Here is a 27742-nt window from a genome sequence, read left to right on the forward strand (position 1 = left end):
AAGCTGACTCGATGATGTTCAAGAAGGAAAGGTGAGCCCAAACGTTCGAAGAAGCCACCTGCACTGCTGCACAGCTTAAAGATTTTCACATGCCAAGTAAATAGGAGTAGTTGATTGGTTGGTTGTTATATTATTATTATTTGGATAATTAGTTAATTTTTTTCTTATGAATAAACAAGTAAATTTGAAGATTGTGTAACAATAAATTTGAATTTAAGATATTTGATGTTTTTTCTTTTGGTAAATGAAAATTTTATTCACGCATGAGGAGTGCAACCCAAAAGCGAGAATCAGAGTTACATACAGATAAAAAGAGTCAAATTACAACAACTTAAGACAATAAGATGGATTACAAATCCAATCACTCAAACCATAACAAACAACACTAGGAGATAGATTTGATACCCAAAACTAAAACTTCACTCTAACCATCTCAATAAGGTCCTCTCGACGAGTTATTGAAAACTATCGCATTTCGATGAATCCATAAGTTTCATATAACACAAATCTAAAGAGCTTTCCACAATTTCACCGAACTTTTATTCCTTGCAATTCCCAAATGTTGCAAAAAGTGACAAGACAGAGAGTATCATGCCTGACATAATAAATATTAAATCAACTATAACACTTGACCCAAACTCTACATGCAAACGAGCAGGAGATAAATAAGTATTCAACAGATTCACCCTGTGTCGAGCAGAAAGGGCACCTGCCATCATCAAGCTCGCATATCACACCCCTTTTCAATAGATTTTGCCTTGTTGGAATTCTATTTTGAAGAAGTTTCTAACAAAATGAGCTTGCCTTGATTGGAGCAAACTTGCACCAGATTTTTCAGATTTTCATCTGTCCATCTTCCTTGACTTGCTCTCTTTTCGATCTCCAAATAAGCCGACTTCGAGGGGTAAATTCCATTACTTTCTGCAGCCCACGTCCAGCCATTCTCTTTATTTTTGGTTGGCTTGAACCTGTTAATATGAGAAATTAAACAAGCAAATAATTCTTTTTCCCACTCAAATAAATTCCTCCTCCATTTCCATTCCCACTCCCACATATTATCAATTCATTTTCCTTTATCTTTGAGGCAAATTCCTTATCTACTGCTACTGTGAATAGCCTATTAATATTAATCATGTTATTACTAGACCAATACACGCCTATTTCTTATTTTAATTTGTCATTAAAGTGTTTTTTTATGATGTTAACAAAGTGTGATAATGAAATTATCCGCTTCTTAGAAAAATATAGAATTACATATTTCAATAAAGATTAGACTATTTTTGCAACCAGTGCCATGTAATTTGTCCATTCAAAATTTATAAATTTATTTTTTGAATTTAAAATTCATATTTTCTTCTTTTTTAAAACGAAAATTCATAAAAAAAAGTTAAGAACGTTATTTCTTAACTTCAATTTTATTGTTGGAGAGTATATTCATGTAGCCTTCCATTGGTAGACGACTTGAACCATAAGTCACTTTGAAGAAATCAATTTTATTTGTCTCCGAAGGACATCTAACTAGTATGCAAGCTTTGTTCGTAATCAACCAAGTTTAGAGTTAAAATTTCATCATTCTTGTTATGTTAAGTAAAATAAAATATAAATTAATTTTATTTCTAAATTTTGATTGAATTTTTTGGAATTCCCGTTTAAAAGTAGTATCTACCTTAACAAAACAAAATAAAATCTAACCTTCCATTTAGTCAATTTTTTGTTTGTAAACTAAGTTCATTTAAATGTTCCATGATAAAGATTAGACTATAACTCATTTTCAATTCAAAATTCCGTTAAAATGACTGGCAAACTAGAAATAGGAGACTAGAGAGGACAAAACATATTAATTCCAAAAAAAAAAAAAAATCATATATTTTTGTTAATTTTAAAAATTATTATCTTTGTCTCACGAAAATATGAACAATTTGTCATTTTGGAGCGTCGCACAAAAATATGAACACTTCCATTTATATACACTATAAATTTATTTTTTATCCCTCATTTTCTTACTTATTCACAAAAAACCATTATAATCCATCACTATTTTTTCTCAAATTAACTCGTTATTCTCACGACACTTTATAAAATAAAACATATTTTTCACTCACATTGACTCTCAATTAATATCTCTTAAAATCCGTATATCTCTCAATTATTTATAATTTTACGAGACAAAAGAAGTATTTGCCTAAAAAAATAATAAAAGGGTTGTAAATAAAATTAGCCACCCTTTACCATTCTCCTTTCATGTATTCGATGTAGTCATATGTAAATAATAATAAAAAAATTAATAAAAGTGTGTTCTTTTTTATGAACAAATTCATCATGAGAAAATAAAAGATAATAAAAATTTATATTTTTTAAATATATTTTTTTTTTATAAAAGAGAAATTTATTAGTATTTTTCATTACTTCTTTTCATTTTAAGGAAGAGTAATATTACTCCCTTCGTCCCACGAAACATGACCCAGTTTTCTTTTTAGTTTGTCCCACGAAGTTTGATCTGTTTCTAAAAATGTCAAAAAATTTATCCTTTATTCACCTTTTCACTTTTTCACATATCACACTTAACACACAAAATACCAATTTTTTAATTATCGTGCCAAAAAGAAATGGGTCATGGTTCATGGGACGGATGGAGTATTATTTTAAAAATTGAGTGATAAAACTAGGGGTGAGTAAAATATCCAAAATCCGAATATCCGATCCGAACCAAACCGAAATTTAAAATTTGGTTCGGATTTTTCGAATTTTCGGATCGGATCGGATTGGCACTTTAAAAATCCAAAATATATTTATAATATAATTAATATTATAAATAAATATATATAATTATTAGTTTTTAAATAGTTAAATATTTCTAAATTCTAATCGTATGCTCTTATTTTGGTTGATTATAATTAATAGTTTGTTAATTAGGGCCTTAATTTGATTGTAATTATCTAATAGGTTAGATTGACATCTATTTCGGATTTATCGGATTTTTGTTTTTTAACATTTCGGATTGAATCGAATCGGATAAAAATTAGATCCGAAATCTGAATGCTCACCCCCTAGATAAAACTATTAGAAAGAAAAAAAGGTATTTAAAGACATAAATTTACAAAGAGAGGGTTGTACAGTGTACTAGACTACTCACTAGTCACTACTGTGTAGTGAAGTGGGAGCGCCGCGGCAAAATAATCCCCTGGTGGATCCCACTCTAACGCATAATAAAAACATTTCTCAAATAATAATATTTTCTCTCACATCAATCGTTTTCTCTCTCCTCCCCTTTCTCCTTCGTTTTGTCTGACTCTGCAGAACTTTTTTCCCTCTTCAGACAACTAAAGCCTGTCTCACCGAACAGGAAGAAGCAAACCCCCCCCCCCCCCCCCAAAATTCCAGAAAAAATCGAGTCAAAAACCCTAGGCGAACACAACCTGCTACAAAGTCCCTATCTCTCTCCATTTTCATGGAATCTCTCTCCAAATCTTCGCACAGGAGAAAGCACTCAACTACGACGGCGAATGTCTTCTCCTCATCTTTCTCCTTCAAGAACCCCTACGGAGACGTTTTGCTGCCGAATGGAGCTGAGAGGAAGTCGCTACAAGTTCACGAGTACTCCGAGATTTTCTCCGGCTCCTCTTCCATTCCAGTGCTTGATCTTTCGGCCATGGACGAGCGGGTCGCGTTGGGCGATCTCCGGAGCTCCAAGCTCGATTACACCAACATCTTCTCCGGCTTGACGCATGACGACGTTTTCGTGCCGTACGAGGAGTTGCTTAATGGTTCTGCTAAGAGAGCTAAACCGCGGTGAGTTTCTATTCTTTCATTTCGCAAGGAAATTTTGAATTTTACAGTAAATGTGTGAATGTTGCACTTGCTTGCGCGTGAATGTTATGCTATCGGGTTCTGGAATTAGTAAATGTGTTTTTTCTGTCACATTTTTGAAGAATCTTTGTCAAAATTCTCGCTTAGGAAAGAAATCATTTTTGTTTTGCTTGATTTTATTAAAGAAAAAATTGAAATTAAAATAAAAACCTGCTCGACTGAACTGTGGTACTCTTGTAATGCTAGTAACAGGATGAACTAATTTACAGTGTCAAAGTTGTAGGCGGTGATGCTCATTGTCAATTAAAACTTAACAGTGTCCGAAAATCCATTTGATGCGCAGTTCTAGATATGAATTTCCATTAAATCTCTTCCATTGGCGTGTGTTATATGTCGTAGTCAATACTTGTTCAACTCTACTATAGAAAAATATATGTTGTTAATTGCTTCTGGCAGTGGTAACCCGTATACTCTATGGCAGCGTCTAATGTCATCTTTGGTATAATATGAATATTTTGGATAGTATGTTATTTTGAAGTTGATATTCACATTTAATTTGAAGATATCAACTGTTCCACTGTAGAGCTGTCTTTTTTAAAAGTGCAAAAGCGTATTGGTTTGCATTTTCCCCACGTGGCGTGTGCTCGATTTCTTGTAGTCGGATTGTGGTTAGTGAGTTAGTCTCTGTTTAAAATGACGTAACCATTTGTTTTCTATTTCATTCTTTCAAATGGAAAGCTGATAATAGTTACAATAATAGTCATAGTTGCCAATTCCTATGACTCCTTGCAGCCAGTGTTCCCGGATTTTCTGAGCATTAATTTGTTTGCCCAATTCCCTTCCCAGCTGTAAAGTATCATCTCAAAATAGGAGGAGGTGTCTAGTTACCTGACTTGATGTCAGTAGGAATCCATGTATATATTATTTAATATATTACACTCAAGCTCTAATTTTATGACAAACAATTTAGCATCTGATCTTCTCTGCGTAGCAAACCAAAATATCAAAGGAAAAGAATGCATTCTCTCCTGGCCTTTGAAGAGGAGAAGGCAGAGAAAGAGTTCAAAGAATCTGAGGCTTGTAAATCAATATTGGAAAAACTAAACTGAAATAGTCTTTTATTTTCTATATAGGCAAAACAAGGCTGACCTTAATTTAATCTTGATGTGATAACTCAGAAGGCATATATAAGAACGAATGACATCCATGCATGAAAAAGTAATTTCTTACGCTAGAAATTGGTGAATTATGAAATGAAAATAATTTGTACAGGACATAAAAATTAACTTATCAGATAAATTGAAAAAAGTTGGATATTCTTTCCATTGAGAGGATTAGTCATATTTCCTCTCTAGCTCCTATTTATGCTTTTGTTTATATGTTGAGATAAGTATTAAAGGCTTTTCTCGTACCCCTTTTCTTTTGATTGGAGGGGTTGGTACGAAGGTGTTAGGATGGACAGGTGAGAAATGAGATGTGGGAGATAATTACATATTCTTTAAGTTTTTTGTAATATTTGGCATTTAAATGTGCATGTTGACCTCATTATATCTTGAAATTTGAAACAAAAATGATTTAATGCCTAGTTATATTTTGTGCTTCTATGGTGCATCTCATTTGTCTGAAAATAAATTGATGGAAAGAGTTGTATGCTTGATCCAAATTATTTTGTAGGATTCCAATGGAGGGGCGGCCTCATAGACAAGAATCAGGTTCTCGACATTCTTCAAGAAAGACACAAAGGTCCCCTGGTGTGGCATCTGATCAGTCTATTGATAGAGTTAAGCTGCAAGAATCAGGTTCTCCACCTTCTATAGTAAAGATGGAAAGGCCCTCTGGTGTGGCATCTGATCCATCTTTTGATGAAGGGAAGCTGCAAGAATCTGGTTCTCTACATCCTTCAATAAAAACAGAAAGGCCCTCTGGTGTGGTATCTGAACAGTCTACCGATGGAAGTGAGCAGCAATTTAACTTGTCTTTCAATAGGACCAATCAAATAAATGTTGATGCATCAGATGCGAAGACGCACATAGCAGAGCTCCATGCTGTTCCTGGATTTACTCATTTTGTTGATGGAGGTCGGCCACATAAGGGAAAGAATGACAGGCCACCTTTACTCAAACATGAAGTTAGTCGCACCTGGAGTTTCAGTGCTGAAGTTGAACCTGTCAATGCTGATGGTGGATCAAGCTTGGAGAAATCACGGGTACTGGATGAGTCTCACCATGTGAATGAACTTAATTTCAATTCACCACTGTCAAATGCACCCATGTCGTCAAGTCATCCAACAAATTTAAGTGATAACAAGGAAGTCAGACAGTCAAGGACATCTGGGTTTGCTTCTAAAGAAGATGTTTCGCAGAAGATTGCTGGTGAATCTCCTGAGGATTTTGATGATAACTCTGTTGATGGTGTATCTGCTGCTGCCTTGAAGAAGGCCATAGAACAGGCACAAGAAAGTATAAGAATAGCGAAAATAATAATGGAAAAGAAGAAGGATGGCTATCAAGAGGGATCAAAGCTTAGGCCTATAAGTTGCTTGAAAGTTGCAGATAGGGAAACTAAAATTGACCATGAGGCCTTTGGATCAAAAAACAACAGTACCCGGAAAAAGTACGAAGAAATAGATCCTATATTCTCTGCACCTGCCGGGTTTGATGGAAAATTAACTCCATGTTTTTCTGCTGAACGTTCTGAGGGCAAAAGGGTGTTGGAGAATGTTGAAACAGATAATGAACCAGGAGAGACATTTGCAGGCCGAAATAAGTTATTTGCTTCAAATGACACTCAGAGTGAGACAACACAGGTTGATGAAACTGTTCAAGTAGAAAAGCTTGAAAAAAATGTGGAAGCAGATGAAGTGCTAAGAGAGGGAAAAAGTTCTTCTGGATGTGAAGCTGTTGATTTGGAGCCTGCAAAGGCAGGCAACTTTAATAGCTTAGTACCCCCCATGAGTGAACTTGCATCTGACCTTGGAAGGTTGGAAACAGGCACAGAAACCTTTAAACGGAGAAATGTTACCGCTGCTCTTATAAAAAGATCTGAAGTTGTTCCTGAACTAGTGGAAGGGGCACAGCATACATCCCAAAGGACACAAGGGATAGAGAAGAGTTGGGAAGAAGGTGAAGTATGTCAGACCACTTCTGTTCATGCAGAAGGACCTCAAAATGATGGTGGAAAGGTACTCAGTAGTTCTCAAAGAATTGCTGAGCATGACAAGGCAGTGGATGAAGATTGTGAAAATTTAAGGACCTGCCCAGAGGATGGAGTGAATGATGAGAGAGAAAATGATAGGGATGATAAGAAACAGCATGAGAAGAAACTTGAAGAGTGTGACAAAATGGCTAATGCAAGATCAGAGTCTAATGACATGCTCGATGAATCACATAATCTGGCTAGGAATGAAAGTCTGGACCCACAAGAGATAGACAGAAAAACTGAAAGTGTCTCTGGATTCGAAGTGGATGGCCAGAGACATGCAAAAAATTATGATGAAGAAATTAGGAGGACCGGGCAGACAGAGGGCTGCCTCTGGTTTGACGATAAAGAGCAGCTGAAGGAAGTCTTGCTGGAGGAGGTAATCAATGATGGGAAATCTGATGTGTTCCCAGAAGTAGGGGAGCCAAAAATTAAAGTTGACAAGGCTCATCAACCGCAAATTAATGATAACAAGCAGTATTTTGCTGATACTGGTGAAGAGCCAAAATCAACTGAAGAACTTCTACAGAATCAAGTTGAAGAGGAACATGTTAATACTACTATTAAGTATGAAACTGTGGGGACCAATGTGATGGAGGCAAACCATTGCACCAATGTTCAGAAGAGGGAAACTGAGGAAACAGACAACAGTAAGAGGGGCGCTGGCAAAGGTGAAGGTCAAGAGGCTGCTTGTCAAGAGGATGTCAATGAAGCTGTTAATTTGGGTAGTGGAGAGGCTAGCATCATCTTTTCTGCTCCTCATACTAATGGAACTAGCAATATCGTTGCTGAAACTGAAGAATCCTGTTGTGTTGAGTCAAACAGCAAAGCGGAAGAACATCATAAATCAGTCAAAAATTCTGAAGAGGATGTGCCCAAATCAAAGGGAGCAGTTTCTGCACTTGGTGAGGACCGGATGGAAGAAGGATCGTTCAGTCTTCTGGGTGATGAAATGCTCAGAACTAACTATTTGCATCGGAGTGCCTCTGAAGAGATTTTCGTGAAAAACAAACTGCTTGATACTTTTGAAGGTCTTCCTTCTGATAGCAGAACAGAAGCTGTTGATCTCATGGATGCGGATGCCGAAGAAAACCTGTCACAAGATGAGGATGTATCTAAAACAACTAGTGATATTCATACTGCTGCGCAAGAATATGTTGCTGAAATTAATAGACAAGATATACCTCAGGACCTTGAATCTCATTTTACAGGAGTAGAACTGAACTTCCCAGATGTAGAACAGGTGTTGGAGCAAACTAAGGAGAGTGATGAAGGACCTATATCAGCCTCAAGCTTTGAGAAGAAAGATGAGCTGTCTGCTCAAAAATCTGAAGAATGTCCAGAAAATGTGAAGGCCACGACCTCAAACAAGGAAGAACTAAGTAATGACATGGTTTCTGATGAAAGAAAATGCGCTGAGGAACAAATTGAAGGATTATACTCTCAATTACATGATGAACCCAAAGAAACGGATGGACCCTTGGAAACTGAGGAAGCGGTAGATACAGATGTGAACGTGGAAAAGGATAAGGAAAATCTTGTTGGAACTTCATCTATGGAAGAGATAGATGCCAAAGAATGTGTGCAGAACTTTGAGAGCAATGATCAACAGCAACGAATAGAAGCCATAAAAAGGGGAAGAGAGCGGGAAAAGGATAGGATAGCTGTGGAAAGGGCAATTCGTGAAGCTCGTGAGAGAGCATTTGCTGAAGTTCGAGAAAGGGCAGAAAGAGCTGCTGTGGAGAGAGCAGCTACTGAAGTTCGGCAAAGGGTTATGGCAGAGGCTCGGGAGAAGGTTGAGAAGCCTTCTGTGGTTAAGCAACCACTTGATAAGGCGTCCACAGAAGCCAAACTTAAAGCTGAACGAGCTGCAGTAGAAAGAGCCACAGCAGAGGCTCGTGAGCGTGCTCTAGAGAAAGCAAAGTCTCTAAAAACTTCCGAAGAGTTGAAAACACCAGTTGACAGACACTCCACTGAAAGGTTTTCTAGTTCTTCCAGAAATAATGTACTGAAGCACAGCTTTTCTTCCTCAGTAAGTGTTCGTTGTCTTTTATTGCTTGCCTGAAGGTAATATAAATTGTGTTCCTGAATTTGATGTCAAACTCTCCTACAGGATCTGGAGACTGGAATCAACAGTGAATCAGCACAAAGGCGCAAAGCAAGACTAGAGAGGCATCAGAGGATAATGGAGCGAGCAGTATGCCCTTCTCCATTTTATCTTTGTAGCTATAGTTAGAGAGATTTTGGAACCGTTTACCCATCCAACTGGTCTTTTCAGGCAAAAGCACTCGCAGAGAAGAATATGCGGGATCATCTTGCGCAGAAAGAGCAGGCTGAGAGAAATGTAATATCTATTACCACGCGTTTGAATTAATAATTATTGCCTTAGTAAACTTAAATGGTTTTGAAAAATTAATTTGTGTTGTTGATGAGGATCTTGTCATATTGCAGAGACTTGCTGAATCTCTGGATGCTGATATTAAAAGATGGGCCACAGGAAAGGAGGGAAACTTGCGTGCACTTCTCTCAACTTTGCAATATGTATGTATTGGCTCCCAGTTAACTACTGATTTACTATCTCAATCATTGCTTAGGGTAGGGTTTATTATATTTATTTGTATATTAATTTCCAGATCAAGATTTGGGAACTTGCATGGGTAGAAAACCTTGTAATACAGCGAAGACCTGGAATAACCCCCTACTAGAAGAAAAGGGAAAAACAAGTCCAAATTCTGAAGGGGGAGAGAGTCTCTCTCTCTCGTGAAGCCAAATATGACATGAGACCTGTGTCTGATCAAATGAGCCAACCACTGTTTGTTTTATATTTAATCGATTGTCTTGTGCAGATCCTTGGTCCAGAAAGTGGTTGGCATTCTATTTCCTTGACGGAGATCATTACAACTGCAGCTGTGAAGAAGGCCTACCGAAAGGCAACTCTTTGTGTACACCCTGACAAGTTGCAACAAAGAGGAGCTAGTGTTCAACAAAAATACATATGCGAAAAGGTTTTTGATCTTCTTAAGGTATGTTGTTAATATCCCTTTAGAACGCCTCTTGCCGTGTGTTTTGGTTTTGAGTTCTTCCACGAGTCTTGGTCATTACATCTACATCTAACCTATGTTGTTGCACAATCCCCCTCTCAGGCAGCATGGAACAGGTTCAACTCGGACGAGAGATGATCAAGTAAGTAGTGACAGTAGCCTTTGCCCTCCTGTTTATTCATTTATTTTATTTTACTGTTTTTCCTTTGGAGGGGTGTAATTTCATGCTCTCACTAGATAGAGTTGGCCTGGTGGTATATGGTGACCCTATTTTAGATAGCTAGATGTAATTTCATTACTCTGAACAAGCAGTATGCAAGAAAAAAAAATGAAGCTATTAAGGTCCAAATAAGTTCGTCATGTTATATTTAATCCATTTAAAAGTCAGTGTTAAAAACAATGTGTGAAATTCATGATTTCACGTGTTACTTTGTTACGACTTCATTTCAAGTCTCTGGCAACCATATCAGCTTTAATGCCCAACTTCCACCAGTGTTGTAAATGTACGAATTATATGGATAAATGTTTTTTATATCAAGATTTAGGAGTCACGTTGAAAATAAAAAATATTTACAGAAGTGACACTATTATTATTCTTTTAATTTCTCCCTCTTTATCCAAATATTTATAATTAGTACTTAGATTTTTTTAAGTGTCCTCGATCATTAAATCACACATAAAAAAAGTAGGGAAATTTATATTTGTAATTTTATTAATTATTTTCTTGTTGTGAAGAGCTTTATGATTAATCTAATAAAACTAGATGAAGTAGTAAGAGTATCACAATTTAAAAATGAGATATGGAGTATTTATTTAAAAAATAAAGAAAAATCAAAATGGGACATTTGAAACGAACCGGAGGGAGTAGTTGAGTTGAAACAATAAATTTTGTGAATCATGAGTTGGAGAAAATAGTGAGCTACGAAAGTAAATGATGGCATGACTAACGCCTTATTGTTATTGGAGCCAACTGCCAACACTTCGGAAATGCCATAATTGCATCGGTACTTCAATCATGTTCTTTTAAAAAAGCAAATACCTACAAATTCTCTTCTTCAAAAAATGGTGTGAATTGGTGAAAATATTCATTTTCTTTAAATTTTTATGTAAAATATTTATTTTTATAAAAATAAGTAGTCAAAATAATTAATTTATTAAGGTCTCAATCATTATTGTATTTAAAGGATAATTTATTATATTTTTTTATATGTCCAGTACTTTTTCAACATAATATTTGAGAAAGACAATGACGTGGACTGAGTAAAATAAAAGATTGTTTTTTTATTTTTATTATTTTATTTTTTTATAACATCTACTCCCCTAGTTCCGTTGAAGTTGATGTGCATTCCTTTGCGGGTCGTCCAAACGAAGTTGATGCATTTCTATATTGGGTAAAAATTAGAGAAATTAAGGGTGTAATTAAACTTAACTAAAAGTGCACTTATTTTACTTAAATTTTGGATTAACAAAAATAGGCTCATTTTTTTGTGGTCCAAATCTAAAATCTTCACATTCATCTTTCATTCTTCGTTTCTTTTGCCGCTACACCATTTCTCTCTCGATCTATCTTTTGTATTCCGATCTACTTTGCCTGAGCTACCTCCTCCTTCATCTCCTCCCTCTGAGCTACAGTCGCCCCCTACTCTGTTTGAACATATCCTCGTCGCTACGCACGCGGCGGTAGCCTACTCGCACGCCACCCCTCCGCTGCCATGATGTATTTTGAGCAATGGGGGAGGCAGCGACGGGAAAAGGTCGATGATGATAACATCTTTGAGATCACCCCTGAAATCCTCGATGCCATGATGTATTAAGAGGATTTTTTTTAAGTTTTTTTGGAATTGGAGGTTTTGGATGGAGAAAGACCGGCTCGACGGTCGCCGGGAATTGAAAAGAGAACTTAAGGAGAAGACCAAAATTAGGTACTTAGGGTTTCTAGGTAGCGACTAGGGCTGAGCAGGGCAGGACTGGCGACGCTCTTCGCCACTGAGAAGAGATGGAGTCTTTGCAGTGTGTGTCCCAAGAGGTGTACGGAGAAAGGGAAAACGAAGGACTACTGAGGACTATGATTTTCGACATCTGCTGAGCGACAAGGTGATTTTCCGACAACTGCTATTTTACGGGCGGGCGGGCGAGGGGGGAGCGAGGTAGGAGGAAGATGGGTTGGGGCTTTTTTTAATTATTAAAAATAAAATTTGAAATTAAGTAATTTAGAATTTGGATTCAAAATTACTAATTATATAGATAATTACTTAATTATAAATTTACAAACAAACATAAATAATTAAACAATAACTTCTTAAATTTTGTATCCAAAAAAATACATCTACTTCGACGGGATGGAGGGAGTATCTAAAATGACAAATGGCAAGTGCGGTTAACTAAATAAGCCCGATATGTCACGAAAAAGTGCATTGCATGTCTCTTTTAGTATATAGGGGGTATATTTTTCACAATACTGACCATCCCCATATTTAAGCATATCTTTTCTTTTTGATATGTTCCTAAATTTATGCACATTTTATTTTTGGATACTATCCTCATTCTCCCTCCGTTCATGAAAAAACTTCCTAATTTTCTTTTTTAGACGTCTACAAAAGAACTTATTACCTATTTTTGGATTATACCTTACCACTTACTTTTTACATTTTCATCACTCTCAATACTAATTAAAACATCTCTTCACAACTCCCAATACACTCAACAATATTTTCCTACTCTTAATACATTCAACAACTTTTTCTCAAAAAAACTTATGTCACTCCCTTCAATGAAGTTTTTTCACGGAGGGGGTATAATTTTTTATAATGTTACCTTTTGTAACTTATATTATTTATCCACAATCTATTTAACGATATTTTAAACAACTTTTTATTAAAATTTATGTCGTAATTAACTATGCATATTTATGGGGAACGATCCAACGAAGAGAATATTAATTATAATATTAATGATAATTTAGTGAATTTGAGCCTGAAATGCATATCTTTATAAAATAAGCATTTTTCCACTTTCATATAGACAATAATGTAATTATTTTAAATTTTCACTCTATGTTTTGCTTATGTGCATTTTCACTCTATGTTAAGTTTATATGCCCAAAATTTTGTACCACTTTCAATGGGCCTTTCTTGAAGCAAGAGAAACCACAAACCGGGTGATATGCCTTTTGACTGTCGCACAGTTCACAAATCACGGATACAAAATAAAAGGGATGAAATGCTAAAAAACAACAACATGAAACGCCGTATACCATAAAAGCCAGAAAACAGTTTTGTGAGAAACACAAAGTGAAAAAGATGAAGAATATGTGTAGGATATTGGTGATAGTTTTGGCGATGAGTGAGGCGAGAGGCGAAGATGGATTCATGAGAGTTGATGGAGAGCATTTGATGCTAAACGGGAGCCCATTTTACGGAAACGGATTCAATGCATACTGGTTGATGTATGTGGCCTCCGATCCCTCTCAGCGAAGCAAAATCTCATCTGCATTTGAACAAGCCACCAATCACAGCCTCCTCATTGCAAGAACTTGGGCTTTCAGAGATGCTGGAGACTCTCCTCTTCAGTCTTCTCCTGGCACTTACAATCAGAACATGTTTCAGGTCACCACACTTTAATTGCTCCAAAATATTTCAATTAATTTAATTTAGTGTATATTATTTTTATATAGGGGTTGGATTATGTGATATCTGAAGCTGGAAAGCACAATATTAAGCTGATTTTGAGCTTAGTGGACAACTACAATTACACAGGAGGAAAGCAGCAGTACGTGAAGTGGGCAAGAAATGAGGGCCAAAACATTTCCTCTGATGATGATTTCTTCACTAACTCACTTGTAAAAGCCTACTACAAAAACCACATCAAAGTAAGATTTCTTTTTTCTTTTTACAAACCAATATTATTAGTGTATAAATAAATAAATGTTGATTATATACTAGGCTGTTCTAACAAGACAAAACACCATAAGTGGCATTGCTTACAAGGATGACCCAACTATAATGGCATGGGAGCTCATGAATGAGCCAAGATGCCCAACTGATCCATCTGGGAATACTATTCAGGTTATAAACTATATCTTTCTCACTCTTATTCTTTTGGGGTGTGTTCTATTTCCTTGAAAATTTACCCTGAGAAAATAAAAGACAAGAAAATTTGTGGTAATTGATAGTAGTGGTGGTATTGTTAAGATAGGCATGGATAGAAGAGATGGCTTCGTATGTGAAATCCATAGACAAGAAGCACTTGCTTGAAGTAGGACTAGAAGGCTTCTACGGTCACAAGCATCATAAAAAGAATCCACATTTCCAAGTGGGGACAGATTTCTTGAGAAACAATCAGATTGCAGAGATAGACTTTGCCACCGTGCACTCCTATCCAGACCAATGGTTGGTATATATATATGATCAAATGTGTTAGTTTTTATTTTATTTGAGGTAGAATAGTGATGTAGGAGATGGTGGTGGGATGGACAGGTTAACGGGGGAGAGCGACGAGGAGCAGCTTCTCTTCTTGGATGAGTGGCTGAGCAGCCACATCAAGGATGCAGAGACGAAAATCCAGAAGCCGGTGTTGTTTGCAGAGTTTGGGAAGTCGTCAAAGGATCCCGGGTACAGGACTAGCGTGAGGGACGAGGTGATGGGCGCAGTTTATGCGGCCATCTACTCGTCTGCGAGGAGAGGAGGAGCGGCTGCAGGTGGGTTGTTCTGGCAACTGCTGAGTGAAGGGACGGAGAGTCTTGGAGACGGGTATGGGATCGTGTTGAGCCGGAGCCCCTCCTCCACGGCCACCCTCATTCAGGACCAGTCCAACAAGCTCAACCAGGTTAGACTCATGTACAAGGATCACCATTTCACCAATGGATGATGCCTCACTTGAATCCATTCATCTACGAATTTGCCAACAACAATGCTAATCACCTATTTGTTGTTTAGTTTTTACAAAGCATTCTTCAATCCGAAGATATCTTTTTCCAACACGAGTTTGGAATTTTATGTATGCTTACGAAGATCTAAAGGGGGAAGCTTGCATGTTTGTTTGCGATCGCAATATCCCCTCCAAATTTGATCACAAAATTTTACATGATGGTTTTTCACAAAAACTTGTGTGTGCCTTGCGGATTGATGATTCACAAAGGTTTTATAAATAAAAATAACAATTATTATGAACGAAAGTGACAATTGTTTCGAAGAAAAGTATACAACTGCTTTGAATTAAAGTGTAAGTTGTTCTAGAAAAAATTTAACAAATATATATACGATTCTAGGAAAAAAATGATATTTTCCTAGTATATAAGTTTTTCTATAGTGCTTTCTCAAAAAAAAAGTATTTTTTTTTTCTTTAAAAAGTTTTTGGGTAATGTTAATCGCAGGAATGATTAATGTAAATGTTATTTATGCTAACTTCACAATTGGTGTCGAGAGCGGATTATAATATAGTTGCCACCAAATGATGGTGACTTGATATTTGTGGAAATTTCAATGATTTACCGAAAATCATTAGTTTTCACAACAAATTGCAACAGAGAAATCAATTTCTATGATTCTATCTTACAACAAATTGCAGCAGATAAAAACTAGATGACAGAGTGATATGATGCGTGTAGTTGAGATGATACAATGTACTCCAATAATTTAATTTGACTGCAATAATATACTACTTGAAGATACACTAAAGAGCGAAACAATTTACAAAAAATGAAAATATATTTTACTGGAAAAAATGAAAATATGCTATTTGAATGTAGCAATTTGAAAATTTTATACACTTCTTAACCTCCCCTCAAATAAAAGAGAAAAACAAAAAACAAAAAACATTAATGTTATTACTGTATCTGGAATATTTTCTTGAAACCATTTTCTTTCACCAAAGTTATATGCACAAAATATTAGACTGATTGCCTATAAATACACAAAGTATACTCAAATTTTAATTTTTACCCAACAATATTCTTTTAGTAAAATAATACATGAATTTTGAACTTTTTAGAATTTGACACAAATTAAAATGTTGAAACTTATTAGTGGTATTAAACCTAGATAAGCCAAAAGATGATGTTTTGTATAGTTAGAAAGAAGGTAGAATTGCAATTTACAGCAGCAAAGATGTAGAAGTGGGAAAAGGAAGATTATTAGATTCCTGGGAAACAAGATATTGAAGTTGAAGATTCATATGAGAGTTCCATCTTTAATGGTGGCATTCTTCAATACTACTGTGATTCCAGATCTTATGTAAAATCCTTCCTCCGCCCTGTCTGCTTCTTCCACACCCTGACAATATCAAAATCACTCATCACTCCTGCTACCCTTATATCACATCACTTCAACAACAACCACAACCAAACTTACATCTTTGTTTGCGATCATCACATTCCTTCCGATCTTTGCATTCTTGTCGATTATACACTTACTACAATCAAGAAAAAGATTAGTCCAAGGATAACTTGTTACAAAATAACACTTGAATTCAATCCTACCTGATCTTGGTATTTTCTCCAACACCGATTGGAACCTTTCCTTCCGCCACAGCAGATGCTATTTCAGATTCTGTCTGATAATAGTCTGCTCCCATCATCATCGTATCCTGAAACACAAGCCTTCATTCACAAAATTCAATACAATATGTATCTCAAAACAAGATCAAGAAATACACTTCACCTTGAGTTCAACACCGTTGTCTAGCCGTGATCTCACACCAACTATAGAGTGTTGAACACTACATTCCCCCAAAAAGCAACCATGGGAAATTATTGCATCCACTATCTGAAACAACCATATTCATGAGATGTGCCAACCACAAAATTTAAGCACCCTGATACAAGATTACCACCATACCCTGCATTTTTCGACTTTCGAAGGTGGCAAGAATCTTGGAGATGTGTAGAAAGGGGTCTTTGGGTCATTAAAATCAAACTTTGGAGGCTGAAAATAGAACATGAAATCATTTCAAAATCACATTTTCAAAGCTTGAAATAGTATATAGGAACTATGTATGCAGTCTTTCCAAGAAGAACCACTTCTCATGTCCTCTGAGCATCTTCGCCACGATTACATTCTTGGCCAATCAATAACAAGAATGAAAATTTCCTGTCTCGTAAATCCCAAATTGAAAACGAGTAATGCATGCACACTAGAGAATTGACCTGCTCTGTGAGGGCCAAGTTGGCGTCAAATAGCGACCTGATGGTTCCAATGTCCTCCCAGTAGTCACTGAACAAATATGCCTGCAACGAGAATGCAATCGAGACAGTCAGAATAGTGGACATATATCAAAATCTCGAAACCTAATCCAAATCTCACCAGCACTTTGTGACTCCTCACGGCTCCAGGAATGATCTCGGAGCCAAAATCATTGCACGATGGGTATGTATATTTCAGAAGCTGTAGTAGGACGTCAGTCTTGAAGACGTAAACACCCATTGATGCAATGTAGGGAAATTTTGCTGCCTCTTGACGAGAAAGTCCGAGAACAGAGGTGTCAACTTGCTGCAGGACATCATCAGATAACCCAAAAGATCAAAGGGAAGATAATATTAAATTAAAATATGTCGAATTACCATCAAGGAAAGGTAAACATGAACACTGAATCTTCATATTGTGCAAAACGAATAGTATTAGCCTAGCTAGAGGAGACTGGTTACCATTGCTTGTAGATCAGAGCCCTTTGGTTTCTCTGCAAACTGAATGACCTGGCCCGTTTTATCAATTTTCATCAATCCAAAATCTGAGGCTCGGCTGAGTTACATGGGAAAGAACCGAACAAGCTCATTAATCGATCATGAACATTAAACGAAACTTTATGCTGCAAAAGTTCTATATGCCTGAGCTCATTAGTTGAATCTCACAATTATGTTAGCTAGAGCATAACATTGGAGATGTCGTCATGCAAAAGCTATGAGTTTAATATATGTCATAAATCAAATACATACCTATCATCCATGGGTACACACGAAACTGTAATGTCTGCATTTGTATCTATATGTTTCTGCAAGCATGTTGTCCGTCAATACACAAGTATTAACAACGATAAGGCAACAGTTCAACATACGGACAATTAGCAGCCAGATTACCTGAACAAAATCCATATAGTCCATTCTGTAAAGATGGTCACCCGACAAGATTACTATGTGCTCGATATTTTTATTTTTGGCAGCCTATAAACACAGAAAGAATCCACCAAATTACTCCTTTTACAAAAATGAATGACCCAAAGGAATATCTCAACCACTCACATCGAAAACCCAAATGAATTGTCGAACTGCATCTGCAGTTCCTTGGAACCATCTCTTTCCTGTTTCTCCCGATGTTTGGGTGGCAGCAAGAACCTATATCCATTATATCTAAGAAATTTAAAACATCATATTATATCAAATCAAGCACTATAGATTATAGCCAACACAATCTCACCTCCACAAAACCATCTCCAAAATTCATTCCATTTCCAAAGTTGTAGGTCCGAGCAAGGTGCCTATTGAGGGAGAATGAGTTGAACTGCGTCATAATGAATATCTTTCTTATCCCACTATTGATGCAGTTGCTCATTGGGACGTCAATGAGCCTATAACAACCACCAATCGGAACCTGCACACGTGTATAAATATCAAACTCCACACTTACCATATCTTCCACGCACGAAATTCTCTGTCTAAACTTTTTGTTCTACTAACATTGGAATATGAAATGTAACACATTTACAACAGAGAAATGTGACTGTATATATGCATCTTCTAGTTTCTTGAAACAAGACTTAAAACAGCTTAAGCAAAAACCATTTCCTCTGATCTCATACAGCAAGAATGTCACATTAACATTTAACAAGTTAAATCTAACACAAATATTTTCTTACGGCGGGTTTAGCTCTTCTGCTAGTGAGAGGAAAGAGGCGAGTGCCGGCGCCTCCGCCCAAGATTATTGACGCAACGGTTGCTGGATTTGCATTCGGAGTCTCCTCAGGAAATGGTGTGGATTGAAGTGCCTGAAATTCCATTACTCATTTTCAATTCAGGGCCAAAAACAAATTACTCCTAATTCCTAAAGATTCAATTTTTTTTTTTATCAAACTCACAGCCATTTCTTTGTTGATATCACGTGTTTGAACAGAGTATACAACTCCCGGCTTCAAATTTCTCGTCCCATTCTCACCCTTTTTCTTCCAAACTCGTGATCCAAAAACAATTTCTTTCGAACTCCTAAGTTTCTTTCCAAAAAACCCATTTTCCCGCCGGCTCGGTGGCGGCACATTAGCTCTAATGGCGACACAACATGAATCCATTTTTGTGGTAATGACGCAGAAAATGATTCACCAAATGATCTACAAAAGAGAACTGGAGAAACGTTATGATTATAGGTTCTTAAAAAGTACTAAAAATTCAAAACTTTTTGCTAAAAGATCACATGCTAGAAAACCTTGAGAGTAAAAACTAAAAAGGTTATTACCTTTCGCCACCCTAAAGATTCAATCCGGAAACATTAATTACAGCCAAAACCCAGTTGGGACAACAAAATTGACAACACAAATGGAAAACAAGAAAGAAGATCACAATCAACAAATCCTAGGGAAGCCAAAAAAATGAAAATTTATGAGGCAAATATTGAACAATCAAGGCTTGTACGAAGTAGGAAAGTACTGTAGTTAACGCACGTGACTAAGAAAAGGAGAGGTTCTGAACAATTAATTTTGATGGTAGCTTTTCCTCCCAAAAAAAAAAATAAATAAATAAAACAGATTTTTTTTTTTCTTCATTTTTTTTGGGTGAGTACAGGCATCAATGTGGAGTAAACTTAGTTGGATTGGTCTAAACTTTGCCGAAATTAGTGTTCAGACCGCGAATACTACGACGCTGATATAGAACATGTGGAATTCATACATTTTTAACAACTAAATTAATGTCTTTGATGATTTATAAATACTCCATCCATGGGTCCATCATATTTATTCATACATTTTCTTTTTGGTTAATCTTTGCACACTTTATTTTTTTAAATATTAATTTTTCATAGTTTTATTCTTATAATTTATATTATTTATCCATAATTTTCTTAATAATATTATCAAGGTGGAATTATTTTTTCATTATTAATACTTTAAATATTTTTTTATTAAAGTTTATATTGTGGTCAACTATACATATTTATCGTGGCGGATATAGCCGTAAATATCTTGTTATTTTAATTGTGTAACTAACTGAGCTGGGACTCAGATTTCAGACTCCCATATCTGCTTGGGAATTTAAATATTTGGAGATCCACGCTCCCTCTTAAATTACTTTACTAGTCGCGAGATTTTATCTCAAGTTATTGTAGAATACGATCACATCACATATTGAGACCTAACTTTGAGGTGATATAATTTGCAAATGTAGATTACACGAGAGCTTTATTTTAATAATTAATGCTTCGATGAAAAAATATATCCAAAATAAAATCTTAACCATGTGACTGAGGGAATGGGTGATATTAGTATAATTTTTCTTGGTAAAAATAAAAAATTAGGCATCAATATATCGAAAAATACTCACTCCTCTCAAATGTCTTTCGGAATTCGTGTACTTTAATTTTTAAAAAAAATTATTCGCATTAAGGGTGAGTTCACTCATTAACGTTAAAAATGCAATGCGTATTTTTTTATATTTATTTTATTGGCGTTGGTGTCATTAATTTACTTTTTTTTTTTGAAAAAAAAAATCAGATAATAACATTTAGACGAAGTACAAAAAATATCCTGATGTCTCAAATGTTCCAACAAAAAATAATCGAAATGAAGCCGCACATTCTTTTCAAGATTTTATATAATATACTACGGCCCACCATGGCTTTGAAATTTCCAACTCAAAAGGAATTTCGGCCTAACTGTTTTTATGTACAGTAACAGTATTTAATTTTGGCCCAATAGAACAACATCATTGCCACCTCCAGTTTTTATTTTCTTTTGTTTTTTTCAAGATTTTTGCCACCTCTATTATTATTATTATTATTATTATTATTATTAGAGTTAATATATAAAACTATCCACTTTCATATTGTAAAGATAAAAATTGTCCACTAAGATAAAAATAATAAAAACTGTCCACTTTTTGATTGAAAAGACAGAAATACCCCTTACTTTAAAATTTGAAAAAATGGCCACTCATTTCTCTCTCTCTCATCTCTCTCTTCACATTCACGTCACACACTCTCTCTCTCTCTCTCCCTCTTCCTTTCCTTCTCGTCCTCGCCGCCGCTCCACAGTTGCCGCCCACCACCACCGCTACGCTGTTGTTCTGAGACGGAGGGAGCCGCGCACGCGGCAGCGTTGCTCCGCCAGTGCTGACTCGCCGGGGAAGAAGGCGCGCTTCTGGCGCGGCACCTTTGACTCCACCGCGCCGCCTCCCCCGGTCCGACGCTCCACCTTCCCTGGTCCGACGCGCCGCTTCCCTGGTTCGACGCTCCTTCGGAAGCCTCCCCCTCCGTTCGACCTTGGCGGTGGCTGCTGCTGCAATTTCCTGTGCTTCAGATCCGAGAATTGGGAGCGGATTCCGCCGTCGTCCGGAGAGGGCGAGGCGATTGGCTGGGAGGCAGCGGCGGCGGCGATGGCGATGGCGCGACGCCGACGATGGTGTGGCAGCTACGGCAAGGATACGAGATAGAGAGATTTAGGGGAAGGCCTGTTGCACTACAAGAATTCAGAATTTTGGGGAAATCAATTGTATTCATCTTGATTCAGAATTTTACTTTCTCTTGTACTCAAAATTGGGATGGTTTGTTTATCTAAACCTCAATTCAATTTTACTTTCTTCAAGTTAGTTTAATTGCAAGGACTGGAAATTGGGGAAAAGAGCAGGAAATTGGAGAATTTGTGGAAGAAGATGATGTGTGAATTAGTTTAGCTTGATGAATGAGAAATATATGTGAAAAAACAGAGGAAATTTATATCACTGATGTATAGTCAATTGATGGTAGATTGAGTTGTTGTATTTTGGTGTTGTACACCAATTTGATTGAGTTGTATAATTATTTTTTTAATGTTCTTAAATTCACAATTTAATGTTCTTGAATTCATGACCACATTTATGAATTCACAACCAGGACGATGAATTCACAACTTAATGTTCTTGAATTCACAACTAACTCGATAAATTCACAACTTAATATTCTTGAATTTACAACCAAATCTATAAATTCACAATCAAAATAAATTACAGTTTTAATTGTGAATTCAAACTTTAAAAACTCAAACTCACAACTACTTGAATTCACAACCAAAATAAATTCTAGTTGTGAATTAAATTCAGGTTGTGAATTCGACTGATTGTGAATTCACAACCAACATAAATCTGGTTGTGAATTAAATTTTGGTTGTTAATTCGTTTGTTGTGAATTCACAACCAAAAAATTCTAGTTGTGAATTAAATTTTGGTTGTGAATTCGACTGGTTGTGAATTAAATTTTGGCTATGAATTCGACTAGTTGTGAATTCACAAACAAAAAATTCTGGTTGTGAATTCGACTGGTTGTGAATTCACAACCAAAATTTTTTGGTTGTAAATTCACACTTGTTGTGAATTGCGGGATTTTTTAAAGGGGTGATGTAAAGTGGACATTTTTTTAATTTTTAATGTGAAGGGTATTTTGGTAACAGTGGACATTTTTTATGTTTTTTATTTTAGTGGACATTTTTTATCTTTACAATATGAAAGTGGCCATTTTAAAAATCCACTCTTATTATTATTATTATTATTATTATTATTATTATTATTATTATTATTATTATTATTATTATTATTATTATTATTTATTTTTTATTTTTTTGGCAGAAAAATTTGCCACCTCTAGAATATTGATTACCACTTATAGTAACAGATAACGAGGGGTATTTTTATGGATAGTTTATTGATGAAGTAAGTTCTTTAGATTTTAATCAATCTTATAAATCAAAATCGCATATATCACATGTAAAAGTAAAATTAGAATGAGTCGGTGAATGATTTTGCAAATGAAGTATTTAGATTTACGAAATTTCACTTTAATATTATAGCATTCATTCCGTACCATTACAAATGTTCCACTTTTTATAATGAGATGTTCCATTATAAATGTCTTATTCTTTTTTTACAATATATTCTCATTTTATATCTAATATTTAAATAATTTTCACCAATCCACTTTATCTACTTTCTACATAATTCTTAATTTCAAAAGTAATGAGATATTTGTAGATTTTAATAATTTTGATTTATATTTGATGGATTAAAAATGAAATACAATGATTTGGATTCATATTAGATGGATTACAGATGAAACTACAAGGACCTCTGAAATTCCCCTCGAATCATTATACAATACAATGATTTGGATTCATATTGGATGGGTGGTTAGTGATAATGCCACTTTTCTTTCTATCTTATTTCCAATTTTCTTATTTTACATTTATTTAATAAGATAATCGGTGGTGTATATCAGCTGTTTGATATACAACAATTACTTCCTTTTAGTCACTTGCAAAATAATACTTCTTCCGTCCCGCGAAATTTGAACAATTTCTTTTTTGTACGAATTTCGAGGAATTAATATTTAATGTATTAAGTATAATAAATTAAAAAGTGAAAAAGTAAAAAAAAATTATCATATAAAGAAAATGCTCAAACTTCTCGAACAATTCGAAAAAGAATACTGTTCAAGCGAACGCGGGGGGTAATAGTAATAGTAATAATTTTATTATTTTGAGGAAAGAATAGTCTTAGAATTGGGAGAAGGATGGTTTGGTAATTTGAGAAGTAGTAAAATGCATATCCATAAAATCATCTTGATTTGAGAATACCCCCCAATCTCTCAATCTTCCAACGACACCAATGGCGCTCTCCCTCTCCAACCCATTCCTCCACAAAAACCTCTCTCCTTCTCCACTCTCTCTCAACGCCAAGGTAACAACAAACCAATGTTTCCCACCACCACTCCAACCATCTCCACATATTGTTTTATTTTTTTGAAATTTTCAGGTGAATGTAGCCGTGGGCAGCAATCAGATGAGATGGAGCTGCAGGAAAAGCGACATACACCCCCAATTCCACGACGACGCCAAGGTTTACTGCAACGGTGAGCTGGTGATGACCACCGGCGGAACGAAGAAAGAGTATGTGGTGGATGTGTGGTCGGGCAACCACCCCTTCTACCTCGGCAGCCGCTCCCAGAACCTCGTCGATGCCGATCAGGTTGAGAAATTCCGTAAGAAATATAGCGGCCTCGATTCGATTATGGAGATTCCTACCCTCAAGGGAGAGATTGTGCTTCCTCCCAAGAGGAAGAGCAAACCCAAAAAGAAGTAGTTTTAAAGATTCTGTTTTGTGTATTGAGCTGTAATTGCTGATTTTTGTTGCTGCTGGTGAAATTGATACCATGGCTTGTTGTTTCATTGTAATGATAAGTGATTGCTTGGTTCTTCATTTTGTGGGTTTTCGGTTTAATTTGGAGAATTTGCTTTTGGCTGTGTGTTTTGCTATCTGATGTAGCCGGAGGAGTTCTTCAAGATGATGGATGGTTGAATTCAGGTTTGGTGATATGATTATTTGCAGATTGCTTTTGTGCTTTTTTTTGGTAATTATAAGATGTATGTTTTGATCAGTTTCTTTGAGTACTAGGTACTGTTTTAAGTTTAAGTCTTTGATCATGTGAAGCCGTTTCGCAGGTCTTTTGCTAGTTCTTGAAAGATAAGTAAGCATTACTCTTCTCTCTGTATTTCATCCTGTAGTGATATGCATGTGTATCCACTTTTAGATTACAATGGGTTTAGTATGGATGAAGTAACTTGGTTTAAGAATGTTCTATGTTCTAACAGATAAATTTGGTGTTGTTTCTTTGAACTAGAGATTCTTGAACATTAATTGGTTAGTGGAAAATTGTAAGAAGTTTTTTGTGAAGGTTCTTTGTTATCCTAGAGTTTGATCTTAGATAGAGTCACCATATCCATCTATGATCCCATATTAGACATTTATGATCTTGTGAACCTTGCACATATCAGCTAGTTGAGATTCTAGTAATCAGTATGTTATGCTTCATTGCTTCTGTAACTTAGTGAGTTACTGCAGAGGTTTAGAAAATCTTCCTCAATGAGGATACAACTAAAGGTCCCTTTCGCGTTTTCTTATCCTTTAGACCGCAGGCAGTTGGAGAGGACTCGATCAGTGCACGCTAAGTTCTCTTCTCTAGTGAGTTAAGGAATGTCCCATGATATATAAAGATGTACAACTACTTATGAAATTGATGTAATGATTCTGTAATGAGATAGGAGAAATCATAAAATGATGGAATCTGTACTTATCAAGTCAAACATTATGGACTTATAGTTATACCTTTCTGTTGATAATATTTGGAAGATGTAATATTTGTTAATTATCACAACAGAGAGGTAAACTGAATAGCTGAATTTTCTTTAAAACAAGCATTATATGTATGAACTATCCGAGTGTCGCTCTGCTTTCTAGTGTTCTATGTTATCAACAAGAATACTTTCGTTGCAGTAGGAAATAGTTGAGTTGGTAGTTTATATTGTACTATTATGACTAGATTCTATATTATGAAAATTAATCTAACAGTTAACTTCGCTGCTGCTTCCACGGTTTGAAGAAAAGTATACATTTCCATAGCACTGCCTCCTTTCTGTGTGTTTCTTGATATTTTCTGGTTTGTACATATTTTTTACTTGAACTTTATAAATGTTCTTGGTAGCCGTGATGTTTTGCTAATGAGATTTTCTGATTTCTATCCTCTTTGGGGTCATTGCTTTGAGTGAGAGGTTTTATTGACAAATGACAATACTACATAGATATTTGAAGGATTACATGTTGGTTGTATAAATTTTATTAATAACCTATAATTCCCATCGAGCCAGAAACTTTATTAAAAAAATGGGTTAATTGCATATAATATCACAAACTTTGTCCGAAATCTATTTTCCCCACGATTTTTAAAAATTCTATTTTTTATCAAATACTTTGATATTTGTTCAATTTCCCCACGATTTTTTTTTTTCCCACAAATCGGAATCGACGTGGCGTTAATGTGGCTTGTTGACACACGCCATTCCGATAAATGAAACGCTGCGTTCAGTGTAAACATTATAACCCTAGTTCCTAAATTTAAAGCAGCGTCCATATCAAAAAAAGAAAAAGAAAAAAAAAAGCAGTGTCCCTCTTCTTCCACTTTTCCTCTTCTTCTTCTTTCTCGTTTTGCCCGGCGAAGCACCGGCCAACAATCAAGGCCACCAATGAGCGAAGCACCAGCGCCAACAATCGGCGCACTAGTTTGGAAGACTGGAAACACGAAGATTAATTATGAGGTATATGAGCGAGTAATCAGCGCCACTGGTTTGGAAGACTTCGACACTGGTCTGGAGGGGAACCCTTCGACAGAGGTGGTGGAAAGAAAAACAAATGTTTTTTTCTAACGCAAAAATAATCTTTAATTTTCTTTTGCCTAAAAAAAAGAGAAATTAAAAGAAATTAGGATTTTTTATTATTATTTAATATTATATGTGTAATTTAAAATTCATATATATTCAATGTCAGTGTTTCGTATAAAATTAAATCCACATCATTGCTATATCATTTTTTCGGTCATCGAAAAAAAATTGTGGGAAAATTGAACAAATGTTAAAGTATTTGATAAAAAATAAAATTTTTAAGATCATAGGGAAAATGAATTTCGAACAAAGTTCGTGATATTATATGTAATTAACCCTAAAAAAATCTAACATGTATAATTTTTTCTTGATAACCATATTTTTGTTACAATTTCAATCAAAACACTTGGTCTTGATCTAGCTACAAAATGAATGTCATTTCAACATCAATTTAGATAATTATTAGTAAATGAATTGGATGATTTACATCACCCCACCGTCAAAGTATCCACTGCTCCAATATCTGCAACTGAAAACAAGAATTTGCATGGGGAGAAAGCTAGTGGGAAATGCCACAATATGTCGTTTATATCTTAGAATAGCTTTTAGTGAGTTTCAACTTTATTATTATTATTTTTAATAATATTTTATTTTTATTGTTTTTGAAAATCTTAGATGTTTGATCTTTTTATTACTTTAAAATAAAAAAATAAAAAATATAAACAAACCGCAAATCAAATCGCTCCAAACTGCATTAATATTATTTGGTTTGATTTGATTTTAATACTAATACAATTTGATTTGGTTTCAAAAAATTATCAAATAGTATTTTACAGTCTGGCTTGGTTTTGGTGCCAAACTGCACCAAACCAAACCGCGAACACCCCTACATTTAGGGGGTCTTTACTTGAGGTATAGCGTAAAATGAGTGTTTATTTTGAGAATATGTTTAGATAAATGAAAATTACAAGGCTAATTCCTTATTTATTTAGATGAATTGTAATTTTGGGAATATCCTTCGACCCTTGATAATTTCTATAATTTGAGCTAGGTTTGTTTAATTATATTTCATTGAAAATATGGGATTGATGATATTCTAATAATGAAGATAAAAATACCCAATCATGTATTTTGTCAATCATGAAGAGTAAAAGCCTTCTAAATAGTCTAATTTATTATTCATCAAAATAGATAGGAACATTGGGATGTCTCAAGACCCTTGATAATTTATATAATTTGAATTACTTTTGTTTGATTCATATTACATTAAGAGGATAAGATTTAAAAATAAAAAAAATACTCCCATTGTCCCAATAAAATTCAAT

The 27742-nt window shown here is 35.4% G+C and overlaps 4 protein-coding genes across 6 annotated transcripts; 3 read left to right on the forward strand and 1 right to left on the reverse strand.

The window, feature by feature from the left end:
- Positions 1-3236: 3236 nt before the first annotated feature.
- Positions 3237-10398, forward strand: LOC131010503 (auxilin-like protein 1). Of its 2 annotated transcripts, XM_057938036.1 has the most exons (7): positions 3237-3789; positions 5482-9037; positions 9119-9202; positions 9284-9349; positions 9457-9546; positions 9852-10028; positions 10149-10398. In XM_057938036.1, exons 1-7 carry the CDS (start codon positions 3449-3451, stop codon positions 10182-10184), a joined length of 4350 nt encoding a protein of 1449 aa, XP_057794019.1. In that variant the 5' UTR covers positions 3237-3448; the 3' UTR covers positions 10185-10398. The 2 variants fall into 2 exon arrangements, with proteins under 2 accessions (XP_057794019.1, XP_057794020.1); XM_057938037.1 differs by lacking the exons at positions 9852-10028; positions 10149-10398 and adding an exon at positions 9639-9834 and having other exon boundaries at positions 3320-3789.
- A 2766-nt stretch (positions 10399-13164) lies between these two features.
- Positions 13165-15147, forward strand: LOC131010505 (mannan endo-1,4-beta-mannosidase 7-like). The gene is made up of 5 exons (XM_057938040.1): positions 13165-13651; positions 13720-13914; positions 13988-14110; positions 14241-14434; positions 14522-15147. Exons 1-5 carry the CDS (start codon positions 13346-13348, stop codon positions 14910-14912), a joined length of 1209 nt encoding a protein of 402 aa, XP_057794023.1. The 5' UTR covers positions 13165-13345; the 3' UTR covers positions 14913-15147.
- Positions 15148-16047: 900 nt separating this feature from the next.
- On the reverse strand, positions 16048-19880 carry LOC131010504 (glucose-1-phosphate adenylyltransferase large subunit 1-like). Of its 2 annotated transcripts, none has more exons than XM_057938039.1 (15): positions 19481-19880; positions 19110-19368; positions 18891-19019; positions 18452-18625; positions 18277-18369; positions 18115-18198; positions 17974-18029; positions 17686-17779; positions 17345-17530; positions 17188-17268; positions 16880-16966; positions 16703-16807; positions 16522-16628; positions 16394-16454; positions 16048-16315 (listed from the first exon to the last, which is right to left on the reverse strand). In XM_057938039.1, exons 2-15 carry the CDS (start codon positions 19314-19316, stop codon positions 16214-16216), a joined length of 1566 nt encoding a protein of 521 aa, XP_057794022.1. In that variant the 5' UTR covers positions 19317-19368; positions 19481-19880; the 3' UTR covers positions 16048-16213. The 2 variants fall into 2 exon arrangements, with proteins under 2 accessions (XP_057794022.1, XP_057794021.1); XM_057938038.1 differs by having other exon boundaries at positions 19110-19355; positions 19481-19690.
- Positions 19881-23766: 3886 nt separating this feature from the next.
- On the forward strand, positions 23767-24462 carry LOC131010506 (50S ribosomal protein L31, chloroplastic-like). Its single transcript, XM_057938041.1, has 2 exons — positions 23767-23943; positions 24019-24462. Exons 1-2 carry the CDS (start codon positions 23872-23874, stop codon positions 24343-24345), a joined length of 399 nt encoding a protein of 132 aa, XP_057794024.1. The 5' UTR covers positions 23767-23871; the 3' UTR covers positions 24346-24462.
- Positions 24463-27742: the final 3280 nt, after the last annotated feature.

The sequence above is a fragment of the Salvia miltiorrhiza genome, chromosome 2 (genome assembly GCF_028751815.1).
Source record: "Salvia miltiorrhiza cultivar Shanhuang (shh) chromosome 2, IMPLAD_Smil_shh, whole genome shotgun sequence".
Classification (NCBI taxonomy): domain Eukaryota; kingdom Viridiplantae; phylum Streptophyta; class Magnoliopsida; order Lamiales; family Lamiaceae; genus Salvia; species Salvia miltiorrhiza.